Source organism: Oryzias latipes, chromosome 12, assembly GCF_002234675.1.
Source record: "Oryzias latipes chromosome 12, ASM223467v1".
Lineage (NCBI taxonomy): Eukaryota > Metazoa > Chordata > Actinopteri > Beloniformes > Adrianichthyidae > Oryzias > Oryzias latipes.
This window is the reverse complement of record NC_019870.2, coordinates 14132784-14155439: the sequence shown is the minus strand read 5'-3', so window position 1 is coordinate 14155439 and position 22656 is coordinate 14132784. Positions and strand designations below refer to the sequence as shown.

The 22656-nt window shown below is 40.4% G+C and overlaps 2 protein-coding genes across 6 annotated transcripts; one reads left to right on the top strand and one right to left on the bottom strand.

Moving 5' to 3' along the window:
• Window positions 1–312: 312 nt before the first annotated feature.
• LOC101165576 (zinc-binding protein A33) lies at window positions 313–5988 on the top strand. Of its 4 annotated transcripts, none has more exons than XM_011481840.2 (8): window positions 313–418; window positions 492–553; window positions 2607–3355; window positions 3514–3609; window positions 3718–3951; window positions 4466–4488; window positions 4583–4698; window positions 4790–5988. In XM_011481840.2, exons 3-8 carry the CDS (start codon window positions 2717–2719, stop codon window positions 5332–5334), a joined length of 1653 nt encoding a protein of 550 aa, XP_011480142.1. In that variant the 5' UTR covers window positions 313–418; window positions 492–553; window positions 2607–2716; the 3' UTR covers window positions 5335–5988. The 4 variants fall into 4 exon arrangements, with proteins under 4 accessions (XP_011480142.1, XP_020563358.1, XP_023816927.1 ...); XM_020707699.1 differs by having other exon boundaries at window positions 492–649; XM_023961159.1 differs by lacking the exon at window positions 313–418 and adding an exon at window positions 980–1098 and having other exon boundaries at window positions 545–896.
• A 997-nt stretch (window positions 5989–6985) lies between these two features.
• On the bottom strand, window positions 6986–22656 carry LOC100125512 (bone morphogenetic protein 1). 2 transcript variants are annotated; one of them, XM_004074939.3, is made up of 20 exons: window positions 22354–22656; window positions 20229–20327; window positions 20004–20138; window positions 19810–19927; window positions 19238–19416; window positions 19042–19147; window positions 18071–18195; window positions 17799–17914; window positions 14834–14936; window positions 14631–14747; window positions 14173–14318; window positions 13870–14065; window positions 13652–13777; window positions 12883–13046; window positions 12628–12808; window positions 10305–10430; window positions 10037–10164; window positions 8386–8599; window positions 7752–8002; window positions 6986–7670 (listed from the first exon to the last, which is right to left on the bottom strand). In XM_004074939.3, the coding sequence occupies exons 1-20, from the start codon at window positions 22484–22486 to the stop codon at window positions 7536–7538; spliced, it is 2898 nt and encodes a 965-aa protein (XP_004074987.1). In that variant the 5' UTR covers window positions 22487–22656; the 3' UTR covers window positions 6986–7535. The 2 variants fall into 2 exon arrangements, with proteins under 2 accessions (XP_004074987.1, XP_020563357.1); XM_020707698.1 differs by having other exon boundaries at window positions 12883–13043.

Sequence of the window (22656 nt, the reverse complement as noted above, 5' to 3'; positions counted from 1 at the left end):
AACATATATTTTAATAATGATGTGGTTTGGTTTTCAGGCATTTGCATTGGAGGAGGATTTGGAGCTGGAGCTGCTGAGGACAGCTTGCATGTGCCATACAGTAATTTGCTGCCCTAACCCAAACCTGTAATTTTAACCCCTAACCCAAACCTGTAACTTAGACCCCTAACCCAAACCCATAACTTTAACCCCTAACCCAAACCCGTATTTTTAACCCCTAACCCAAACCTGTAACTTTAACCCCTAACCCAAACCCGTAACTTTAACCCCTAACCCAAACCTGTAACTTTAACCCCTAACCCAAACCCGTAACTTTAACCCCTAAACCTAACCTGTAACTTTAACCCCCTAACCCTAACCCATAAACCTGAGCCCTAAACCCATAACCATAACCCTATCCCCAACAATCAATGACGAGGTAAGAAAACCCCTGGCACAAAACATGATGAACGTTTATGTATTCTCTTAACTCATCTCCTTCTTTCTTTAAGGTGAGATTCAAGATGCAGAGGGACAAAGTGCCAGCAGTTTTGCCACGCAGCCTCGCCATCAGGTGTGCCACCAGCCGCTCAAGCTATGCATTTTCCCGATTCCAAAGTTACGGTGACCTGGTTACTTTCAAAAGGTTCCTGGGCAAGAAAACCCAAAGGCAAGCTCTTCTTTATGGCCTAAAAGTCCACCTTATAGTGTGACTGCATGCCAGGACCACTGGGCATCATGCATCATGTGATCTGTCTGTACATGACGGCATGGTCCTTCAAAACCTATCAGCGTTGGTGGAGGGATGATACGGTTTGTGGTTAAGTTCACAAAGATATCCCTACCATCCAAGCCAGTGGCTGGAACAAGCGGAGGGGGAAAATCTTGACCAGACACTGGCAAAAAGATGCATCAAGGTCAGCACTAGATGTGTTTTTCCATGATGCTGGGACTTGTTTCTTTCAAACTTTGCTTAGCAATGTTAGTTTGTTTTTAATAGACTGTGCAAAGGATTTCCGAGGCATCAGAAGATCTTGATCAGCTAACTAAAGAGTTTTCAATACAGGAAGACATTGTCCAGCCATCAGTGTCTGATGTTAAAGAGAGAGTGGGCTGCAGGTACTGAGAAACTTCTTTAAAAAATATGTCAGGACATGTATGGATATTTTTATGTCTCATAATAATTCTGGTAGTGAACTTCCAAGTAAAGACCTTTTTATAGCATCTTGGCACAAGTCAAACTGTCCAAAGACTCTTTTTGTACCTACAATAAATCAGATGATGTCTTCTTTTCTCCCCATAAGAACATACTTATCAAAATGGCCTTGGGAAAAACCAATGAAGGACTTTATGTGAGCATCAAGCAAAGAAAATATGAGCTGTATCGCTAGGCTGAGGAGTAAAATACAAAGTTCTTGAAATATTTTACAGGTTAAGTTGCTTAGAAGATGTCATCACAGAATAGAATTACTCTCTTCTAATGTGCTTTTGGCTACGGAAAATTATTCCTCGCCTTGGGAATAATATGTATATTAGTGTATAATATGTATATTAGTGTTTAAATTCAAGCAAAAGGGTTTATTTAAACAAAGTAAAATGTATTTATATCCCCAAACTTAGATGAAAGTTAATGGCGATTTTAAAATAGCTGAAACTTTTACCTCCAATTTTAAAAAAGGATAAAAGATTTTTGACTAGATGATGCAATGTTCCGCTTTACAAAAAAACTCATTTTTATACTGATTGAACACCAAAAACCTTTAACCCTTGTGCTATCCTAGGCACTTTAACATTGGGAGTTGGGTCATCTAGACCCACTAGACAGTGCTCTGAACCTTTTTTCTTCAATGATTTGTGATCTTCACTGGTGTCCATGGATTACATGAAATCTTTCCACCTTTATCCACCTTTGTCATGGTAGGGAGAACACGTCAAAGTAAGGGTGGGGTCATTTAAGATAGCACAAGGGTTAAAACCGCATTGTTGTTTAATTAGATTGTTTTTACACTTTGGACAGCAGATGTCACTGTTGTTATTCATTCTAGCTGTTGACATTAGTAGAAACTACAGAGTGACATTATTTGTCTCTATTGTGTTCTATCTTAAGCTCTTTTAATAAAACTTTGCTTAACACACTCAGATTATTTTATTAGAAATAATTTTATCAGACAGATGTTTTGCAGTGCAGATAAGGCTATAAGAGCACTTACTGGTTAACTGCTTTTGGTGGTCATTCTTCCTGCATTACATCACCACGCAAACCTTTCATTATTTCCTTTGCCCTCTACTTAAATGTGAACAGACAGAGCAGCTATGAACAGCAGTGCTAAAGCTGTTTGGAGTTACGACAAGCAGATTTGTTGCTGCTCTGTCTCCAACACACCCACGCACATCTATGCTCACACGCTCACTTCACATGGATTTGCCTTTTTTGCAGTTACTGTAAAGCAGATTAAGAGTTTAGGGGTTTTTCCTCACAAACACAAAGTACAGAGTAAGGAATAATAATGATCCGCCTTCGTTTCCTGACAGTGTGACGTCGGGGGGGGGGGGGGGGGGGGCACGAGATTCCCCCTCGCTATCTGATCTGGAGCTTGAGTTTGCACCACCCCTTCATTTCCCCACAGTCAACAGGAAGACCGAAGGCCACAGTGAGTGGCTGCACTCTCCAGGAGAGGAAGGGCGCAGAGATCCTACTGTACAGTCAAGAACTAAAGGAAACAGAAAAGGCAAAGGAATGAGCAAGAATCAGAACGAAGTGAAGAAAATCCAGTCCATTTACCTGCAAAACCTGGAGAAACTAAATCAAGGGAAACGGCCAGACAAGAAGAGCTGGAAACCTAATGAAGGAGACTTAACTGTGTCAACAGCTATGGAAAAACTCAGACAGCCTCCAACTGCTGCGCAAGTTGCCAAAAGCTCGGCAAACAGAATCAGCAGAGATCTGACCTGCTCCATCTGTCTGGACCTTTTCAAGCAGCCCGTCTCTTTGCCCTGCGATCACACCTTCTGCAGAGGATGCATTGAGGGTTACTGGGAAGGACCGAGGAGTCCCAGTCAGGGAGGCTCAGGCTCCTGTCCTCAGTGCAGGAAGATGTACCCGGGGCAGAGCTACAGACCCAATCGCATTGTTGCCAACATAGTGGAGAGTTACTGTCACGGTCTGGAGGAGAGCGGCACTGGAGCCTGTTTGGCAGATGTCGGGGTGGCAGAGAGGGCTCCTGCACCGGTGCGCCCACGCTGCAGCAGGCACAGGGAGGAGCTGAAGCTGTACTGTGAGGAAGACCAGGAGCTGGTGTGTCTGGTGTGTGGTCTATCCCAGGAGCACCGAAATCACAGCATGATGTGTGTCCAGGATGCTGACAAAAAGTACAGGGTGAGTTCAGGTTCAGCCTCACACCTATCTGCATTTTTGTTTCAGCTGGAAGTCAAACCATTTTGCAATACTCAACTGTCAATAATGAATTTGCAAACATTGATTCTGTTTTCGTTTTTTGTCATAAAAGTCTAGCACTGCTGTTTCTGTCCCAACAGGCGTCTCTGAACAGCTCCATGGATTCCTTGAAAGCAGAACTCAACACAGCTTTGCAGTGTGACAGAGAAGCTGAAGAGGAGGTCAAAAAGCTCAAAGTAAGACGAAAAACCAAAATGACACGCAACCGCAACTCCACACACTACATCACTTATTTTCGTTCAAAATATGGCTGCCTTTAGTTTCCCCCTTCCAACCCATCGCAGGATCACACAGCGGATCTGAAGCAGCGCATCGAAGCCCAGTTCAGTGACCTTCACCAGTTTCTGTACCAAGAGGAGAAGCTGCTGCAGGTGAAGCTGAAGACCGAGGAGCGAAGGGAGCTGATCCGTCTGGACGAGCACAAAGCCCTGCTGTGCGTGGAGATCTCCCGTCTGCAAAGGGCCGTCCAGGAGATTGAGGACAAACTGAAAGAGCAAGACCCATTCACCCTGCTCCGAGTGAGTCTGATCTACACAACGTTCATGCTGTCCAACTCCTGTGAAGGAGAAATAAGCTATTGGAGGATGATTGTTGTGTTTTGTTATACAAAACAGTTCACTCTGAAAATATTGGAACTTTTTCGTCGTAGCTTCATGTTAAACAGTTCTGCATCCTCTTCTACATTTAAGCCTTGATCAGGTCAATCAAGAAAAGCCAAAGAGTCCAGCCAAACCTACTAAAGAATGACTCTCCAAACAAAAGACTCTTCCTTTCAGTGAGCTCAGACAGGATGCAGGCCCAACAATCTCAGCCACTCATCTGGAGAATAAGGATTTAGATCAGGCATACGGCCATATTCTCTTTGGCTGCAAGTGTGGGACTTTCCCCCAGCCGCAGTGAAATCCCACAGGGTGGGATAGAGTGAGCTCAAACACTGATGTAATGTGGAAAATGATTTTTTCTCTCGAAGATAAAAGAAAAAACCTAATTACTGTCCTCCGTGTGTCCTTTTTCCTGTTTATGACTATTTAGGGGATCAAAGCTGTGCTCCAGAGGTGAGCGTGAGAAACTCCTTACTGCGGTATCGTGGAAGTTTGTTTGGATATTTTGTATTTCTCATTGACCGGTGTTGCTTTTTTTTCCCTGGAGACCCTCCCTGAAGTTTGAGAAACCTGTATTCATACCACCCAGTCTGTGTGAGGGTCGCTTTGCAGGGCCTCTGCAATACAGAGTGTGGAAATCCATGAAGGGAAGCATTTATCCAGGTATGGACCCACAAGCTTGAATCCTGATTCATTTACATGCACAGAGGGAAAAAGTGATGCTGTAATTATGAACATTTGACTGTTTTTTTAGCTCCAGCTGCCATCACGTTTAACTCCAGCACAGCCAACCCCTGGCTCAGCCTGACCTCGTCCCTCACCTGTGTTCGCTACCAGACCTTCAACCACGCCGTGCAGGACAACCCCAACCGCTTCAATGCCGCCCTGTCGCTGCTGGGAAGCCAGAGCTTCACTCACGGCCGTCACTACTGGGAGATTGAAGTTTACAGCAGCACTGTCTGGACGGTCGGGGTGGCCCGGGAGTCAGTGCCCCGGAAGGGGGTCATCAAAGCTCTCCCGGCCAACGGCTTTTGGACGCTCTCCCTGTCTTATGGGGTTCAGTACATGGCAGGTACGTCCCCACCAACCGTCCTGTCCCTGGAGGAGCCGCTAGCCCGGATCGGAGTGTACCTGGACTACAAGAGAGGCCTGGTGTCTTTCTACAACGCAGAGAGCATGACACACCTGTACACCTTCAGGGAGACGTTCACAGAGACTCTGTACCCCTACTTCAACCTGGGCTTCCTGGACAAAGTGCACGAAAATGAGCCTCTAAAAGTTTTCCTGCCAAAGATCTAAAGACAGACAGTGATGAAGGAGTGTGTGTCCAAAGCCTTGCAGCACTCATCTCAATATGACAACCTTAAAGAATCTGTGACGTGTTTGTTTGCTGGTTCAAATTTCAGTGATTAAGGAAAGATGTTTAATGAAGAAAGCATGTTTTGTTCCGGTGTTCACATTTTATCCAATGCTCTTTTTGGCTTTTTCTGCTGTATTCAGTTCCCTCCCAAAACAGCACTCTGCCAGTGACCGGTCAGCTGGAAAAAACTGTGGAATGTGGGGCAGCCGCTCATTGTTGGTCTGAGCAGAGCAAAAACAGCTGCTTGGCAGACGCAGAGTAAATGTGCAATCAATGTTGTGGATGAGGAAATATTTTCCACTGAGTGATGTAAATAACTGTTTGACATACATATCACGCATGATCACCACTAGCCAAAGAAAATAGAGAAACGGATTGTGGTATTTTTTCTGTGAAAGGAACTGTGACGTTTTGATCTTTTTACTTCCTATGATAGATGACATGATGGGTTTTTTTGTTTTCCCTCGTGGATAAAAAGCCTGATGCATTTTGAATGGAAGATTCATGTTTGCACAATACTGTTTTAGCCTTGTGTTTGTTGTTTTTATGTAAATAAAAGGAAAAGGAAAATAAAACTGTTTTCTCCTCTTGTATCCCAACAGTGAAGAGTTTCCAAAGCATGTCAGTCCAAGCCACCATTTTTCTTTTGCATAATTGGTGAAACACAAGACAACAAATACACAGTGCATCAAAAAAGAAAGGAATTAGGTGGCCAAGAATATTTTCAAACTGATTTTTAAAGAAAATTCCCAGAAATAGTTAGTCTGCTACATATTTGGCTGAGCAAAGCTTGACCCAAACAATAAAAATCTACATAAAAATGGTTTTCAGAGCACTTTCAGCAAATCCCTAACACAACTTAACACACCAGCATGCTTTTTGAGTTGTTTCTGGTATTGGGAATTTCACACACAAAAAATAGAGTTAGGGTATAAAAATGAAAGACCAATAGGTTTGACTAGAAGAAAAACTACAAAAGTTTAAGAGTTGCCATCTATTTTGTTTTTTTCCCTTCTATTTAATATATATGTTGGTGATGTGACCGACAGGGAAAAAAAGAATGGAGTCATTTTTTAAAGCTCATTTGTCAAGTGGTATTACATATTTAACCATGGCGTCCATATCCACTTTGGGTTATATTACCACAGTAGTTAATTCCGCTTAACTGTGCCCTGTGGGTGTATTGGCCTGGGTCTTAAGAGGTTATGCACTTAGCACATTAAGATTCACACTAATACTCTGGTTTTCTTCTGAATGAAATTGCATTTCAAATGTCTAAAACTGCCATGCAAGCATCTAACACAGTGGGTGGAGCTTAGTGACTTCTATTATTGTCCAGACCGCCTAAAAGTTTTGAAAGTTAATGTAGTTTAAAAATAAAAACTGAAGATGAAGATATTTGCACAAATTTCCATCCAATGGGAAGTCCTTAAACTATAAAAGTATTCTGATTACTCCTTTGCCTTTTGTGTATTTGTGCATAAGACGGTTGATTAGATGAATGTACCGGTAAATGTTTTTTGTGCTTATTTTATATCTCTTTTTTCAGGAAAAGACTCAATAATTGGAGACATGGTTATTAGATTTATCTTTGGTTAGTTTTAAGCAGTCATTGGCCTTAATTTATTAGTTATTTAAAATACTTGCTTAAAAGCAAACAGATTGTATAATTGCAGGGAAATAATGAGTTATAAGCCTTTTATGATTCCACAAACAAAAGAAAAAAATTGTGCAAAGCTCAATTTTGATTCTAATCACTGCACATTTGCATCACAGACCGCATCAAATGTATTTTTTTAGATAGACCACACTATCAAAGAGTAAAAAGTAAGACCGGGGATTTATCGAATAGAAGCCACAGCAAACTCTAGATCAAATTATATATTTTATATCATGACAGTGAATTTATTCATTAACCTCATTACTAGTTAAGAGAACACTAGAAATGTTCCTCTTGAACTAAACATTTACAAAATGGAGAAATACAGATGTGATTTTTCTGCAACCTCTCCCTCAGTCTAACAAATGTGAAGAATGTAGGTCGGTATTTGTGGTAGCAACCCATGCATATACTCTGTGCCTGGAAAAGGGTGTGTTCCACCTAATTCTAGGCTTTGAGTCTCCATTTTGGATCAGAGCGTCACTTGCTTGCATGTAAAGTATCCTGGAACTTTGTGCTGGTGTATCGTGCGTGAAAGCCTTTCCTACTGATGCTGTCGTCAGAGTGAAACTTTAAGACAATGGCATCTCCAGCTGAGTAAACGTCTTCTGGAGCCTGAGGAAGGAGACGCAGTCAGAAAGGGGCTTCCAGTATTTTTGTAAGGCACATTTGCAGTCTATGTCTTTCCACTCCTACCCCTGATCCACAATATCTTCCCAGCCGTGGACACTTGACATCTGTGCCGTCGTACAGCTCGACGTAATCGTATCCACAGTCCACCTCTTCCTCGATCTCGAACACTTGGAAGATCATTTCCACTCCGTAGCCCTTCTCAGCAGTGATCACCCAGAGGCAGTCAGAGCCTCCGGGGTAATTGTTATCTCCAAACTGTGCATGAGAGTACAGATCTTTTGTCTCGACTGCAGCCTTTAAATTTCCTCCACATTCTGGGAATTCACAGCCACAAAATTAGAGGGTCAAAAACAGAAGGTCATAAAAGAGGAAAAACATCACACACTATACACACGACAGCAAACTTCTTTCTTTGAGGGTTTGCTATAGTTTGCCTTCAACCCTTTCTCTGTGTCTTCTCCTGTAAATGAATTACGGTAACTCTGTTTTTAGTCATGCCATGGGCCATCATGTTTGTAAAAGCGTCTCAGCAGCCCCTTTCCATGCTTGGTGCTCCCACCTTTTCACTCTCAAATCAACTATCCTCCCTCCATCCTTACATATTCTTTTTCCACAACTCTTGACTTTCAGTCTCCCATTGGAGCAAGTTAACCTGCTTTTTTTAAAGAAAGGAGGATCCTGTGGAGACTTTGCTCACCTGCCCTATATGATGTTTCAAATCCCCTCTTTTGAACCGAGTTGTCAGATAAAAAGCGCAGGAACATTTTGTTGCTGCTGGATACAACTGCAGCAGGTTTTTTTGTGCCACAGAAGCGGCCAAGGGTTGGAGTGCGATCATCTTTTCCATCAAAGATCTCCAGATGGTCATAAGCACACTCCAGATGAGTCTCCATGTCAACCTCATTAAAAACCTGCAATTCATTTTGAAAAGTTAAAATATAGGCTATATCTGCACTCCTGATCAAAATCTTAAGGCCAGTTGAGAAATTTGCTTGTAAAATTTTGAGCCGACTTTTTAATTAAAACAACTTAACTGAAATAGTCTGTTCATCAGCTGATCAAAGGTTTGGCACAAAAACCTCAAAACAGAAATGAAAGGGTCCAAAGAAAACTCTTAGTAATGAGTAGCTCCACCATTCTCAAAAATTAATTTTGGCATGCTTGATGTGAGTGTTTCTAAAAGTCTTCTGGGAAGTGGTGAAGACGGCTTCATTAAGGGCATCCACTGTCTAGAATTGATGTCCAATTTTGTAAACTTCCCTTACCATCCATCTCCAAATGTTCTCAATGGGCTTTAGAACAGGAGAACATGCAGGCTGGTCCAAAGGGGTGAAATTATTCTCTTGGTGTTGTGAACTGCATCATTGTCCTGTTGACAAACGCAGTTATCAAAACACAGACGAGAGCCCTCAGGAATGAGCAATGGCCCCCTGCAACGCCTCCACATAGCGTTTTGAAGCCTTTGAACAACCTGAAGCACCATTGTTTCGTTGAAGGAAAAAGCCCCCCAGTCCATGATAGTTTCTCTGCTGTGCAGCATAGAAAACATTTCAGGTGGAATGTCTGTCATGCAAGTAATGTTGGAAATCATCATGACCATCAAGGCTACCGGTAAACTTTTTCTCAGAGAAGAGAACTCTCTCCCCTTTTAATATTCCATTTTTGATGTTCCCTTGTAAAGTCCAGTTTTGTGGCGTTGTTGGAGACGTGGCGTTGCTGGAGATGTGGCATTTGAAGACGCTTTCTGAAGTCCTTGTCTTGCAGACACCATCTGATTGTTACTGAGCAACAGTCAGCACCAGTGATGGTCTTAATTTGGGTCAAGGAGTGTCCCGTATCTATCTTTTGGATCCTCCGGCTGAGTGCTGGTGCAAGTTTTTTTGGTTTGGCACTTGACTTTTTTGTTTCGGAACCCTCAGCCTCTCTTAAAAAAATTCAAATCTACCATTTTACTGCGTCCAACCTCAGCAGCGACGGCACATTGTTAGAGGCCATATTCAACAATCCTGACGTGTTCAAAAAAATGGAGCTTTTCGCTTTTGCAATCAAGTGACAGGTCGATTACTTAATTAAAAATACAACTGAATGTAAATTTGGGTGAAAATTCTGGCCTTTTAAGGCTGTGGTCTTAAACTCTTGATCAATTGATGAACAATACTTTTAATTTAACTGTTTGGCAAAATTGGCAACTAAAAAATATTTGTTCTCTTGCTCCTCCATCTTCTTTTTGCTTTTAGAAGCGCTATTTAGAACTTTAAGGTCCAGCTGTAATTTTTTGACTGGTCTTAAGGTTTTGATCTGGAGTGTATTTATTTTTTTAAGTTCTACAGCTTTAGCTCGAAACGTACAATTTTGATTCGATGTCCCGGGGTAGTGGACAGTGACCACGTACAGGCCTTCTTACTGGGATATCTGTCAGGCCAGTTCGGGCTGCTGATTGTGCCAGACACGCTGCTTACAACGTGATCACATCCCGCTGGAAAAAACAGCAGAGAAGGAAACTGTCATGACATCATTCTTCCGCCTTTAGCACAAGTGTTTCCGTGTGTTATTGTTTAAGGAAAATGAAAGTGAAACCAAAAGTCTTCGGTTGGTTTTCAAGTCTTTGAGAGGTACCTTCCTTGCAGTCCTGTTTGTTATCATGAAGCATGAAGCCGCTGCGACACTGACACGTGTAGCTTCCAAAGGTGTTTACACATTCATGCTGGCAGCCTCCGTTAGCTTTGGAGCATTCGTCAATATCTGAGGAGCACAGAGGCTTAGGTCAGACTGGTGTGTGGAAAAATATGCCAGTCAAAGCTTAATAATACATTTTTCAAGATTCAACTCCGTGCTACAATGAAAAAAAAATATTGCACAGCAAATTCACTTAGAACAGATTTTTAGCATTTAACACCTTAGGTTTAGCATTTGTGAAGGCCTAAAAAACAAACAAGGCCTAAAGTTGGACATTTTACCAAATATCTAAGCCTCAGGTTGGTTTGATCAGTTTTAGGTTGAAATGTTCCATGTTGGATGTTATTTAAAGCTTACAATCCAAACTAAAATGTAATTTATCTAGAAGTCATTTGAAAGGTGCCCAATGACATCTTCTGATGCCAACCAGCCTGTTGTTCTGGTAGTACTGGACCTGACAGCATTCTTCAACTTGGTGGACACGTCAGTCCTCCTTTCTCGACTAGGACATTAATTCTGCATTTGTGGCTTTAAGTCTTATTTAACAGGGAGACCTTTTTCTGTAAGGGTTGGTGAAGCATCCTCATCTGTGGCTCCTTTGTCCTGTGGGGTACCTCTAGGATTCATCCTTGGCCCTGCTCTTTTTTCTTTATATCTACTGCCATTTGGTTCTGTCATTGCACGGCATGATGTCTCTTTTCATTGTTACGCACATCATCTGCAGATATATGTCTACCCCTCAGTTTGGGAAAAAAGAGCAGTTTTAATTTTGATTGACAATGTTGTCAAAATGAGCTTTTATCACTTGTGCCTTTAAGCTAAAGCTAAACCCTCCATGAGCCCCAGTGATCGTAACCCTTGTGCTATCCTAGACTCTTTAACAGTGGGAGTTGGGTCATCTAGACCCACTAGACAGTGCACTGAACCTTTTTTCTTCAATGATTTGTGATCTTCACTGGTGTCCATGGATTACATGAAATCTTTCCACCTTTATCCACCTTTGTCATGGTAGGGAGAACACGTCAATGTAAGGGTGGGGTCATCTAAGATAGCACAAGGGTTAAAACAGCCATCCACGCCGTGATAACCTCTCAGATAGATTATTATAGCTCTTTGTACTTTGGTGTCACTAAGCGTTCACTGAACTGTCTTCAGTTAGTCCAGAATGTAGCAGCACGACTGTTAACTGAAAGATCAAGACGAGCACACATCATTCAAGTACTCAGTTCTCTTCACTGGCTCCCTGATCATTTAAGAATTCAGTTCAAACATTTATTGTTTGTTTTTAAAGCTTTTCCTGATCATGCCTCAGTTTTTGTAACTGAGCTTTTAATTGTCTGCATCCATTCTAAAGTTTTAAGTCCTGCCAACGACAGGAACACTGGGGTGACCTTGTTGCTTCCATTGCCGGACCTCAGTTATGAAATAACATTGCAGCAGAACTGCGCATGATGTCAGACCCTAACAGATTTAAATGACAACTAAACTCTACCTTTTAACCCTTCGTGCTATCCTATGGGGTCAAGATGACCGTTGACGTGTTCTCCCTACCATGACAAAGGTGGATAAAGGTGGAAAGATTTCATGTAATCCATGGACACCAGTGAAGATCACAAATCATTGAAGAAAAAAGGTTCAGAGCACTGTCTAGTGGGTCTAGATGACCCAACTCCCAATGGTAAAGTGCCTAGGATAGCACAAGGGTTAAGAATGGCTTTTAATACTCAATAGTTGGTGGAATTTTTAATGTTTTTTGTTTGATTTATTGCATTCTTATTTGTCTTTGTATTTTATTGCTAATTGCGTTTTGTAATTTTGTGCTGTTTTGAACTTTTGTTCTTCATTTATCTATTGTTTATTCCTCCTTGTGTTTCCCTTTTACTGCGAACCACTAATCGAGTTATAAAGTACTATATAAATAAACATTATTTTATATATATTTATATATAAATAAACATTCATTCATTCATTCATTCATTCATTCATTCATTCATTCATTCATTCATTCATTCATTCATTCAGGAAGTATTGTTAGGTCTGTTGTCAAATCTGATTGTTAATCTTCTTAGTCTGTCAATACATATCAAAACGTAGAAAAGAAAAGTTGTTTACAAAGGTGAAAAAAGTTACTGTAAATGTTTTTCAAAGAAAATGTTAATGGATACCAAAAAAAGATGTTATTTAGGAAAAGAAATCCCTTAGAACTCTTTTTGGAGGCGATAGAGTATTTTCTCTTCTGCATTGGTTCCAGTCCCACACTTACCAGAAAAAAAGTGTGCCTTAAAGCCCTTCTTGGACACAGTGTTGTCTGACTTGAACTCAATCCTCAGGTTGTTGTGCAGGGAAGTGATGGCGTCGGGCCTCTCTGCACCACAGAACCTCCCATGAAGTTGCGAGTCAGGACTCATCCCGCTTCGCACTTCCACAAAGTCGTACTTGCAAACCTGAAGTGAGACACGAGGATTCACCACTGAAACAGACGAGCAAACAAACAAATGTGCAATACTGAAAAACCTACGTCATTGCCTTCAGTTTCAAAACCATCAAAGAGAAGAGTGATGCGATACTGAGTGGGGGCCACCAGTTGCCAGACACAGTTCTTGTTGGGTGGATAATCTCCAGGCCAACCGGGGGTGTTAAGGGAGCCGTTCAGACTCGTGATGAAGCCACCGCAGGCAGCTGCTGGAGGTAGAACAAAAAGAAAAAACTGGGGCAAAAAATTATATCTTGTTGACTAACACCAAATTGGAGCTTTTTAATCATCCACATGTGACAATTTTTTGCTTTTCCTTCCATGTTGGATTGCCATTACAGACACATTGAAAAAAATGATTAATCCTAACCAAATATTAACAAACCAAACATTTTGGAAATGATCCAAAAGCAACAACTCCAGAAAATGCAAGTCAGACTGCTGAACTCGAGAAGATCACTGTAACACCCCCACCCCCACCCCCCCACCCTCATGGACAACTTGCTAATTCTCAAGTGCAATATTATAGGACTGTGCAATACTGTAATATACTCTCCACTGTTCAATTTTGTAATATATACTCCACTGTGCAATACTCAATAGGAATCATACTATATCATATTGATATTTACTTATTTGTGTCTTCTCACTGTAAATGGCTGGCCCGGGACTAGAGACCTTAATTTCGTTTTATCACTGTGTTAAAAGGAAAATGAAGATTCCTGATTCCTGATTAGGGGGTGCCAACAGGAGAGCACTCTGCTGCCCCCTTGTGGCACATGACATATTACATTGATGCTAAGATTAAACTCACTCTGACAGCTTCGTCTGTCCGCCGCCAGCTCGTATCCAGGGTCACAGGCGCATCTGTAGCTGCCCAGAGTGTTCAGACAGCGCTGCTCGCAGTGGCCTCTGTCAGGCCTGGAGCACTCATCCATCTCTGCATGAAAAATCTCAATTAGAGTTTTTTTTATTTTTATTATTCAGACCCTTTTCACAGGTGGCAGGTCACTACACACACAGCTTTCTGACCTTTAAAAAAGCTGGCAGCAAACCCAGCTTTATTGACTGATCCATCAGACACAAACTTGAGCCAGAGCTTGTTGGAGCTGCTTTTCAGGTCTCCCGGCTTGTCATAGCCGCAAAATCGTCCCAGCAGCGGATCACTCCCTGAACCGCCATCCCTCACCTCCACATAGTCGTAGGCACAGCTGTCATGTTTTTCAATCTGAAGTCCCAGAATGGTTGTTGACAAAGAAGACAGTGGTTTTATGGCAATGAACAGTAACTGTTTAAATACTTAGTGTCTTGACAAAATAAAATATAAATTTTTACCTCAAAGGACTGAAAGGAGAGGCCAACATTAAAACTTTCTGGAACAGTAATCCTCCACACGCACATTTTATTGGACTGGTAGTCATCTGGATAGTTGGGAGACTGAATCTGGCCGTGATCCCGTTCCACCTTTCCCCCACACACGGCTGCACAGGAGAGTAAACTCACAATTTTCTCATGATGGAAGACATTAAGATTAGGCATGAAACCGCATTTCTGAGTATTTCTTTATTCAAATCGTTGTGAACCAGGAGCAGATGAAAAAATACATCTGGAAAAATCATGTAGGTTATATGGATAGATAGAAGCAGCAATCGGAAAAGCTAAAAGATTCCGATTTTGCAAATGACAAACTCACGTAAAAAAATCCTAAACAGGTTGAGAAAATATCTAATGTTGAAACTCAGAATGCTGTTAAAAACAGATGATTCAAATCCACACATTCTCATTGTACATACCCTCATAAACAGCTGAGAAACCTTTTCCCACCCAACTGCTGCTGCTTCTGAACTCCACCCACAGACGACTGTCAGTGGACACGATTGTATCTGGCAGTGCGTCTCCACAAAAACGACCTGCGAAAACCCACACGGAGAGAGAGAAGTGTTTTCTATCAGCCGGTTCATCAAAGCTCTGTCTGTAACACAGGTACGAAACAAACCTCTCAGTGGAGCTTTCCTCCAGAACCCGTCTCGGACCTCCACATAATCGTACCAGCACAGATGACTCCTGAAGAGGTCCATGGAAGTGAAGTTCAGAACAATCTGAACAAGGAAAAAAAAAAAAAAAAAAAGAGTAAAGATGAATGAGAATGAGAAAGATGATCATTATCTGAAATCTATCAAAATAGTTCCCATAAATTCTCATATTTTATAGAAATGGCTACATTTAAACACATTTTTACTGGCAGCCTTAGTGTAGTCTGAGTTAAAGAGATATTTTTTTGAATGGGCTTGGAGTTCATAGGTGTGGACTTCCATTTTACACATTTTCACGCACAGATGACTAACCCTGATAAGGAAGTTTACTCCGGCTAAATCGGTTAGTCATTTGAGAAATAAGTCGGAAAGGAAAAAAGTGATAAATCCCCGGGGTCCACCAACCCGCCAACCTAAACAAAAGAGTTTTAAACATAACCCAAGATCTTGAAACCAGTCTTTAAATAAGTTGATGTTTGGAGAGATTTTTAACATTTTAACATGGGAGTCAACTGGAAACAGTTCTTTCCTAAAATTTGTGAAGACCTGAAACATTTGGTGTGCCTGGGTGGGCCTTTGACTGACAGCATTCTAAATAGATGCAGTCAACAATAAACCTTAACCACAAACTGTTACGTAGGGGAATATGGGAAGCACCCAGGCGCAGAGAGGTGGAGGAGGCAGAGGATTCCAGGGGAACAGGATCTTTAATGCTTAAAAAACTAAACAAACCTACAAACCAAAAACCACTGCTGTAGGCAGGCTAGAAAGCTTCAAACTCGAAATACTCAGAAGGGGAAACATCAAAACTACACAGAGACAGGGGGATCAGCATAATAACAAACTATGGAGTGACAGGACTTAAATACATACAGGACTGACGACACACAGGTGAAAAAAATTGTGGCAGATGGGGACCAAAAGTAAAACTCGAAAACACGACAACACAGGAAAACCTACAAAATAAAACAGGAAGAGAACTCCAAACATGAAGAAACAAAAGACAGCTAGAAAAAAAAAGTAAAGAAACTAAAACCGTGACACAAACACCACAGAAAAACTTGGAAAATGTTAAAAAGTAAAACTTGCATATCACCTGTGTGCTTAATTAAAACCATCCTAACCCTGGGCTGGCCTACCGAGGTAGAAACCAGGGGTGTACACAGCATTTTAGACAGACAGGGGCTCAAAGTTGGAAAAAGGCAGCAAAAACTCTTTTTTTTCCCTTTAAACAACATGAAAATGAAGCAAAATTTTAAAATAAACTAATAGATAACAATTCATCTATGATACCTGTGAAGGTGAAAGTGATACATTTGTTTTTTATGTAAACAACCTAATCTTTATATGAGTTTATTAATTTTATCATAGACTTGGAAGAATACAAAGCAATAAAACACTAGCGGCTATTTATATTGGCACATTGTGCTGCAGGCAAAATTAATATGAACCATTAATATAAAACTCAGTTTCCCACAACTTTCATCCCCAGAATGATGAAATTACAAATAATATTTAATGTTATCATACTGTTGCTGTGATGATTCTGCGGGTCAGTTCAGTTTTTGGTAATATTTTTGGTCATGTTCTGTCCTATCAGTCACTCCAGGTTCATGTTAATCATCCACAGCTGTTTTCATCTAACTTGTCGTAAGGGAGTACAAGTGTTTTCAGTTCTTCATTGTCAGGTCATCTGCTTTTAGTTTATCCACAGTTTTTGTCTTGTTTAGGTTTATTTACTGAATAATTAAAGCCCAGTTTCCTGAATTTTGGCTTCAACTGTACACCTCCAGTTAATGACAGTTGTATCCAATGAGACTACTGGTTTATGCTGAGATTAACAGCCAGCTAAACTATACTATCCTCTGAGCACAGGCTTTTGTTGTGTTTGGTAGGATTTTACAGAAGATGGTGAAACTGAATGATACAGAAGGTAAATCTAATCAGAAAATATTTAGTTGAAAACATAAATGTAGTGTCAGGAAGCTATAAACTAGCCATAAATACTGTTCATTCAATTTGAAAATGTCCCCAGTGTTTTATTTTGTACTTAGTACCTAACTTCATGTCCCTGAATGATCTGTTCTGTGTTGAATTGATGCGCCGTTCAGACATCCGGGGGCGTTTAGCCACATTTTTTTCTTTTGTCTCCAACAGAAATGTATTAATGTTATTACAAAAAAACAAAACAAAACTAAATAAACAAAAAAAAAGAAGGCACTTTTTAATATGAGGCAAAAGGACAGGTGCTCAAACACCCCCAGGACCCTATGAGTGCACATGCCTCGTAGAAATACTTGACTTCCGGAATGAAGCTCCTCTAAAATAAAAAAATGAAACCAGTTTGTGCAAGTTACAAAGTAACCACGAGGAGCGTGTCACATGATAAAATGTGAAATCCTACATTAAACAATGGTAAAGACACCGACATTCTAGTTTTTTTTTCCCCATTAAACACAATAGATTTATTCCATCTTCATGAAATTGTACCTAAGATGAATTTTTCAGATTTCAATATTTTATATTTAACTGTAAGTTGATGACAAATGGGAGTGTAAACCTTTAATACCAGCTTCATTGGGGTTTTTACTGGCCCCCCATTTGGAAAACCAATGGATCACATCATTCATCGTTCATTCATCTAAACATATTGTGCACAAAGAAATCTACCCTCCTGGTTCGAGGCCTCAACAATCTGATCTCAACTGTAGATTTTTCACTTCAAATTTTTATGTTTGATTACATAACGACAGAAAAGTAAACTCTGATTTATAATATTCGCACATCTTCATGCTTTTGATAAGCTTTAAAGACTCAGAAAGACTTTTTTTACATTTCTGCTTTCATTCTTCACATCATGATTGATTTATAAAAAGTAAAATTAACAGTAACTCCTTTTATAGATGCTTTTCTGATGTTTTTTGTCACCTTTTCTCCAGGAGTGACAGAGATCCTCCAAACACAGTGAGAGTATGCTGAATAACCAATGGGGAAACCAGGAGAAGAGAAGTTTCCAGTGCTCTCCTGCAGGCTCTCCCCACATCCTGTTATGTAGAAAAACACTACCTGACACAAACATTTAAATCCAATAATTAGGCACCATGATTTGCCTTTTTTTTTACTCGATTCAAGCTGTAATGTAGAGAACTTTGAATACTTAAAAAATCAAGGTGTGGCTGGCTGACATCGATGCATCTTACTTGCACATTTATAGAGTTTGCAGGCTTGTGAAATGTCCCCTTTGCTAAGCTTGGTCCTCTGTCCAATAGCTGGCCTGACTCCGTTGACATCATAACGGGGTAAGATTGTGTCCAAGAAGATTCCCCTGTTTCAGAGAAACCACAAACGTGATCTGTTCATTCACGGTTCATAAGTTCTAAAACACCTTAAAAAAGTTAATTTTAACAGTTACTAATTTTGTGAACATTGTTCGCTGCTCCTTCTGTTTAACACCTCTATGCTTTGATTGCAATAATCTCTGGCTTGTTTGGAGCTCCCCCTTTCGCACAGTTCCCATGGTGATGAACCCACGAATGACAGGCATGTGCAAACAGAGCGCTCTGAATGGGGGCCTTCCGCCGGTGCCAGCCGGCTCACTGGAGCCCTCGTCTGAATGCCAGATAAAAGGGCCACTCCAGCCCAAACTGCTCAACAAAGCCTGAACTGCTAGGCCTTTATTTAGCTTGGCTCGTTTCCATGACCCAGACCCGCAAAGTGGCCATGGGGCAAAAAACCAAAGTGAAAAGTAAAAGACGGGGGCAACAACATGGTTGAAAACAACATTTTTAAAGGAGACTGGTGTGAAATAGTCTCCATAGCAATAAAAGACCAAATATCAGGTCAAATGGTGCTGACATGGAGGACATTCAATGGTCTAATCATGACCATCATCAATTAAATCTTTATAGCAAACTTTATTTTAAGTAAAAAATAAATAAAATCCTGTTGCTTTCAATGTAAGAGGGAGTGGACAGTTTTATTACCATCAACCAATAAATGCCTGGACATGCATTTTATTGTAAACAAGAAACAGCTGAGACAGAAAGAAGAGCTCTCTTTAAGAACACTAAGCTCAGCAACAAGACAGGCAATCCTTTCATAGTCCAGGAATCCTAAAATCAAGTTTAGGGAGGTTAAAGAGAGATGAAAAAAAGAGGAATCATTTGCCAACCTGGAAAACGTGTTTCTAGCATAATGCATGATGCTGTCAAAGTCGTACACCTCTCCCAGTGAGTCCACCTCATCTGGCTCCATCTTCAGAAAGTTATACTCCTGCCCTTTTGGTACACAGACATCCGTGGAGAAACATCTGGAGCATCAATGAGCAAAGGTGGGCATTGACAAAAGCCCGCGTGCAGGAGCTGTACCTGCTTGGATGTTGTCTCTGACGATGCTTACATGCTCGTCACGGTCTGGCCGAGTGTGCTCGTGCCAGAAGCCGATCACATGGCCGAGTTCATGGACCACGATGCCAAACTTATCGCAGTTCTTCCCGATGGAGATGGCCTGAGGACCTCCACCTCTCCTCCCTACATAGGAGCAACACCTGCAGGACGAAACATCCCCCACATTACATCTTTGTCGGATCCAGACAAAAACCTGCTTTTAAACTGAAGACAACCCTAAGTTTTTTTTAACGATTTCTCTTCAGAACACAAAGACCAATTTTCTCCTTTTTAAAGATATTCAGGGATTTTGTAGATTTAACTTTTATATCTTAAAAGAGGTCCCAAAACCAAAACAAAAAAAGGAATTTCTTACTTTTTGTCTGAGAAAATCTAAGACTAAAACCAGGATTTTTACTTTTTCTACCTTTCATTCTGAAATTTCTTTTTAATTCATCAAATCTTTTCCTGTTTCCCCCCCTCATAACTCTCATTTTTCCACAGAATTCCAATCTAGTTTCCTTTCAGTTTGTTTTATTGCGTTTGAAACTCACCCACATGGTCTGTAGGTGAAAACAATGTAGCTCTCCTCAGTTGTCCTCTCTATAAATGTCACACATGTGTGTTTCTCCCAGTGTCGCATTGCTTGGCGGAAAATAGCTCGTTGGCTACCTGGGAAGAAATCCTGAATTACACTTTGTATCTTTTGAGCTGCATCTCTGCAAAAAACCCTTTCAGCAGAACTGACCACTGAAATTGCCGCTGATCATATAAGGGATGATGCCATTAGGCCAAACTCGCTCAGGCCTGGAAGTAGCTGCTCTGCGGCGGCGACGCCGGCTTTTACTGTGTTGAAATCTTCGACTGTCTTCACTTGTCGTGGCTGTGAAGACATTCAAGGTCAATCGGATACATTTCAAGAACTTACTCTTAAATCTCAGACCAGAAGATACTACTTAAGACTGTTAGACACCTGAGTTTGTGTCAGTGTGTTGTGCTTTATGACTGCTGATGGCGTCTTGAAATATCCTCACATCTTCTTCATCCAAAGCGATGTCTCCCAGAAAGGCAGCTGTGCAGCCAGTTGAAAACACAAAGGATTTTACGACAGAAATAGAGCATAAAATCAAACAAATCTACAGAAATCCAACTTCAAAAATAAAATCATGGGGGGAAAAAATACTATATGCTACATTTTGAGTCAAAAACATGAGAATCTTTCTATGTTGCGCATTGGACGATAAAACTAGATGTGTGACAAGAATCACAATCAGCACAAAGACTGAGATTTGCTCATCTCAAATTTTTTATAAAAAGAACATGTATTTTGGTTTCTTGATCATCCAGTGACTGTCATTTTGCTAAAAAGGTATTTCACCTGCAGCCCAAAGAACATGTCAACAGATTGTTTTCAGATTTGGAGACATAAATGTAACATTTCCCTCCAAAAGCATAAAAAACAAGGATAGTGTCTTAGTTTTACAACAATTAAAATATCTGATGATATTCTAACTTGTAAAATCTTGTTGGACTGCATATTTTTACATATTAAAGAAGTGTAACTTCAACAATATGACAAGAAAGTGTAATAAATTACAGCATCTGACAAACTTTTAAGAATACAGACATTTGGTCATAAAAACATTGCACCAACAGGATAAATTGAACAGATTTTTTACAACATAAACCTAATAAAATTATTGTAAATATTAGTAGTCCTTCCACATAAACGTAAATCCTACACAGACTGCCTCCAGTTTGATCATGCATCTCTATCAGCCGGAAGTAACTCTTTTTGAGCACATTTTTCATCCCTGAGATGAAGCGACCTCTGAAAGTACAAATGAGAGGACGAGGTGGGCCTTGTGTCAGCCTTTGAAGAAAACTCACTCATGCAAAGAGTGACTGTAAATGACTGTCACCCCTGCAGTGTGCACTCCATGCCCTGCAGCCACAGGGATTGCGCTGGAGTCTGCACTGGCACGGCCTCTCTGACCTCCAGTCTCCAGGCAACTGCCTTGAAGTGGAGGAGCTGATTTCCACTGTTCCAGAAGTCACAAGTGGAAAAGAAAACCAACCTGCTGATTAATGAAGGGAATTGTTTTTATGTAAGGTTAGGTCAAAAATAAGAGAATTAACCTTTTAGTTCACCTGTTTAGAGTATTTGTTGGAGTAGCTGTTGGAGTTTTGGATGCCACAATTAGATATAGTTAGATGGGGTATGTTTAAAAAAGGAAGGAACATTTTATTTATATATCACGACTCTTTCTGGTCTGAAATCATATTTTATCTTGAATCCAGGCTCTTGTAGCCTCAAAATGCAATATGTCGGTGCAAAAAAAATAACGTCTCACAATTATATTTGAAAGTACTTTGTAAACTTTGCATTATCTAAGCAAAAAATCTAACTATTTTTTAAAAATAAGAAAAGAACCATAAAAACGAATAAATAAATTAATTTGTAAATGTACTAATAAATAAAAATCAGACAGATCAAAATAATTTTACACAAAATAACTTTTAAAAATTGACTTAAGCTAAAGCTGAAAAGAGAAAACATAAATTCCCAAAAATGGTTATTACTAATAAAATACTATGATATTAGTTTACAAATACACTTATTGTGCCACTGAACTGTTTTTTGTATTTTTTATTCATTAGCTTATATTTTCTGACCCCAGGATCCCCGTTACGCATGGATGAACATTCAAGAAAAAAAAGACCCTTTCAAACTTAAAAGGAAGATCATTAATCTAGATTCCTCTCATTTTGAAAAATTCTGCAATCAAATAAAAAGTTCTCAAATTAAACACAAGATAAAATAAAAATAATACCAACAATTATGAAAAAAGGATTAGGTAACAAAAATAATAGATCTTTAACATGTTATAAATACTTATTAGCTAATAATCTAAACAAATGTAATTTTGCCATTTAAGCCCTAAATTTAAAAAAAAATATCTCTGATTTTCAGCCAAAAAAGCACAGCCAGCATTTTGAACTACATTTAAAGGGTTTATCTTCAATCTTTTTTTAAATAGCTTTTTTAACATTTCTAAATAGATCATTCACCCGTGGATTCAGAGGTGTAACCGTACCAGCTTTGCAGGGATCCTTGTAATCGACAGCATCCTCGGTTGGAGCAACAGGAGAGCCCTGAAGCTCCCAGTCAGCCTCCAGAGAAACGCCAAGTCCGCACAGCAGGAACAAGAGTGCGGGAGCAGCGTCCATTATTTCTGATCAAATAACTGGAGGGGGAGCGGTGAGCGTTACTAATTGTTGGAAAGGAAGAGAGGAGGACAGCAGAGAGGACAAAAAGGGGGCTCCTTGACAGCAGCGGTGTGATTTTTACAAACACGACGTCTCCATGCTGCGGTGGAGTGACACGCGGCGCAGAGCGC

What these genes read in the sequence shown, in the direction of transcription:
- LOC100125512 (XM_004074939.3), bottom strand. Translation starts at nt 22,486, where the DNA reads ATGGACGCTGCTCCCGCACTCTTGTTCCTGCTGTGCGGACTTGGCGTT. An exon ending in CTGTCACTCCTGGAGAAAAG is followed by an intron (nt 14,937 to 17,798) that starts GTGACAAAAAAC and finishes TTCCTTGTTCAG; the next exon opens with ATTGTTCTGAACTTCACTTC. An exon ending in GAGGAAAGCTCCACTGAGAG is followed by an intron (nt 14,748 to 14,833) that starts GTTTGTTTCGTA and finishes GGGTTTTCGCAG; the next exon opens with GTCGTTTTTGTGGAGACGCA.
- LOC101165576 (XM_020707699.1), top strand. Translation starts at nt 577, where the DNA reads ATGCATTTTCCCGATTCCAAAGTTACGGTGACCTGGTTACTTTCAAAA. An exon ending in ATGCTGACAAAAAGTACAGG is followed by an intron (nt 3,356 to 3,513) that starts GTGAGTTCAGGT and finishes CTGTCCCAACAG; the next exon opens with GCGTCTCTGAACAGCTCCAT. An exon ending in ATCAAAGCTGTGCTCCAGAG is followed by an intron (nt 4,489 to 4,582) that starts GTGAGCGTGAGA and finishes TTTTCCCTGGAG; the next exon opens with ACCCTCCCTGAAGTTTGAGA.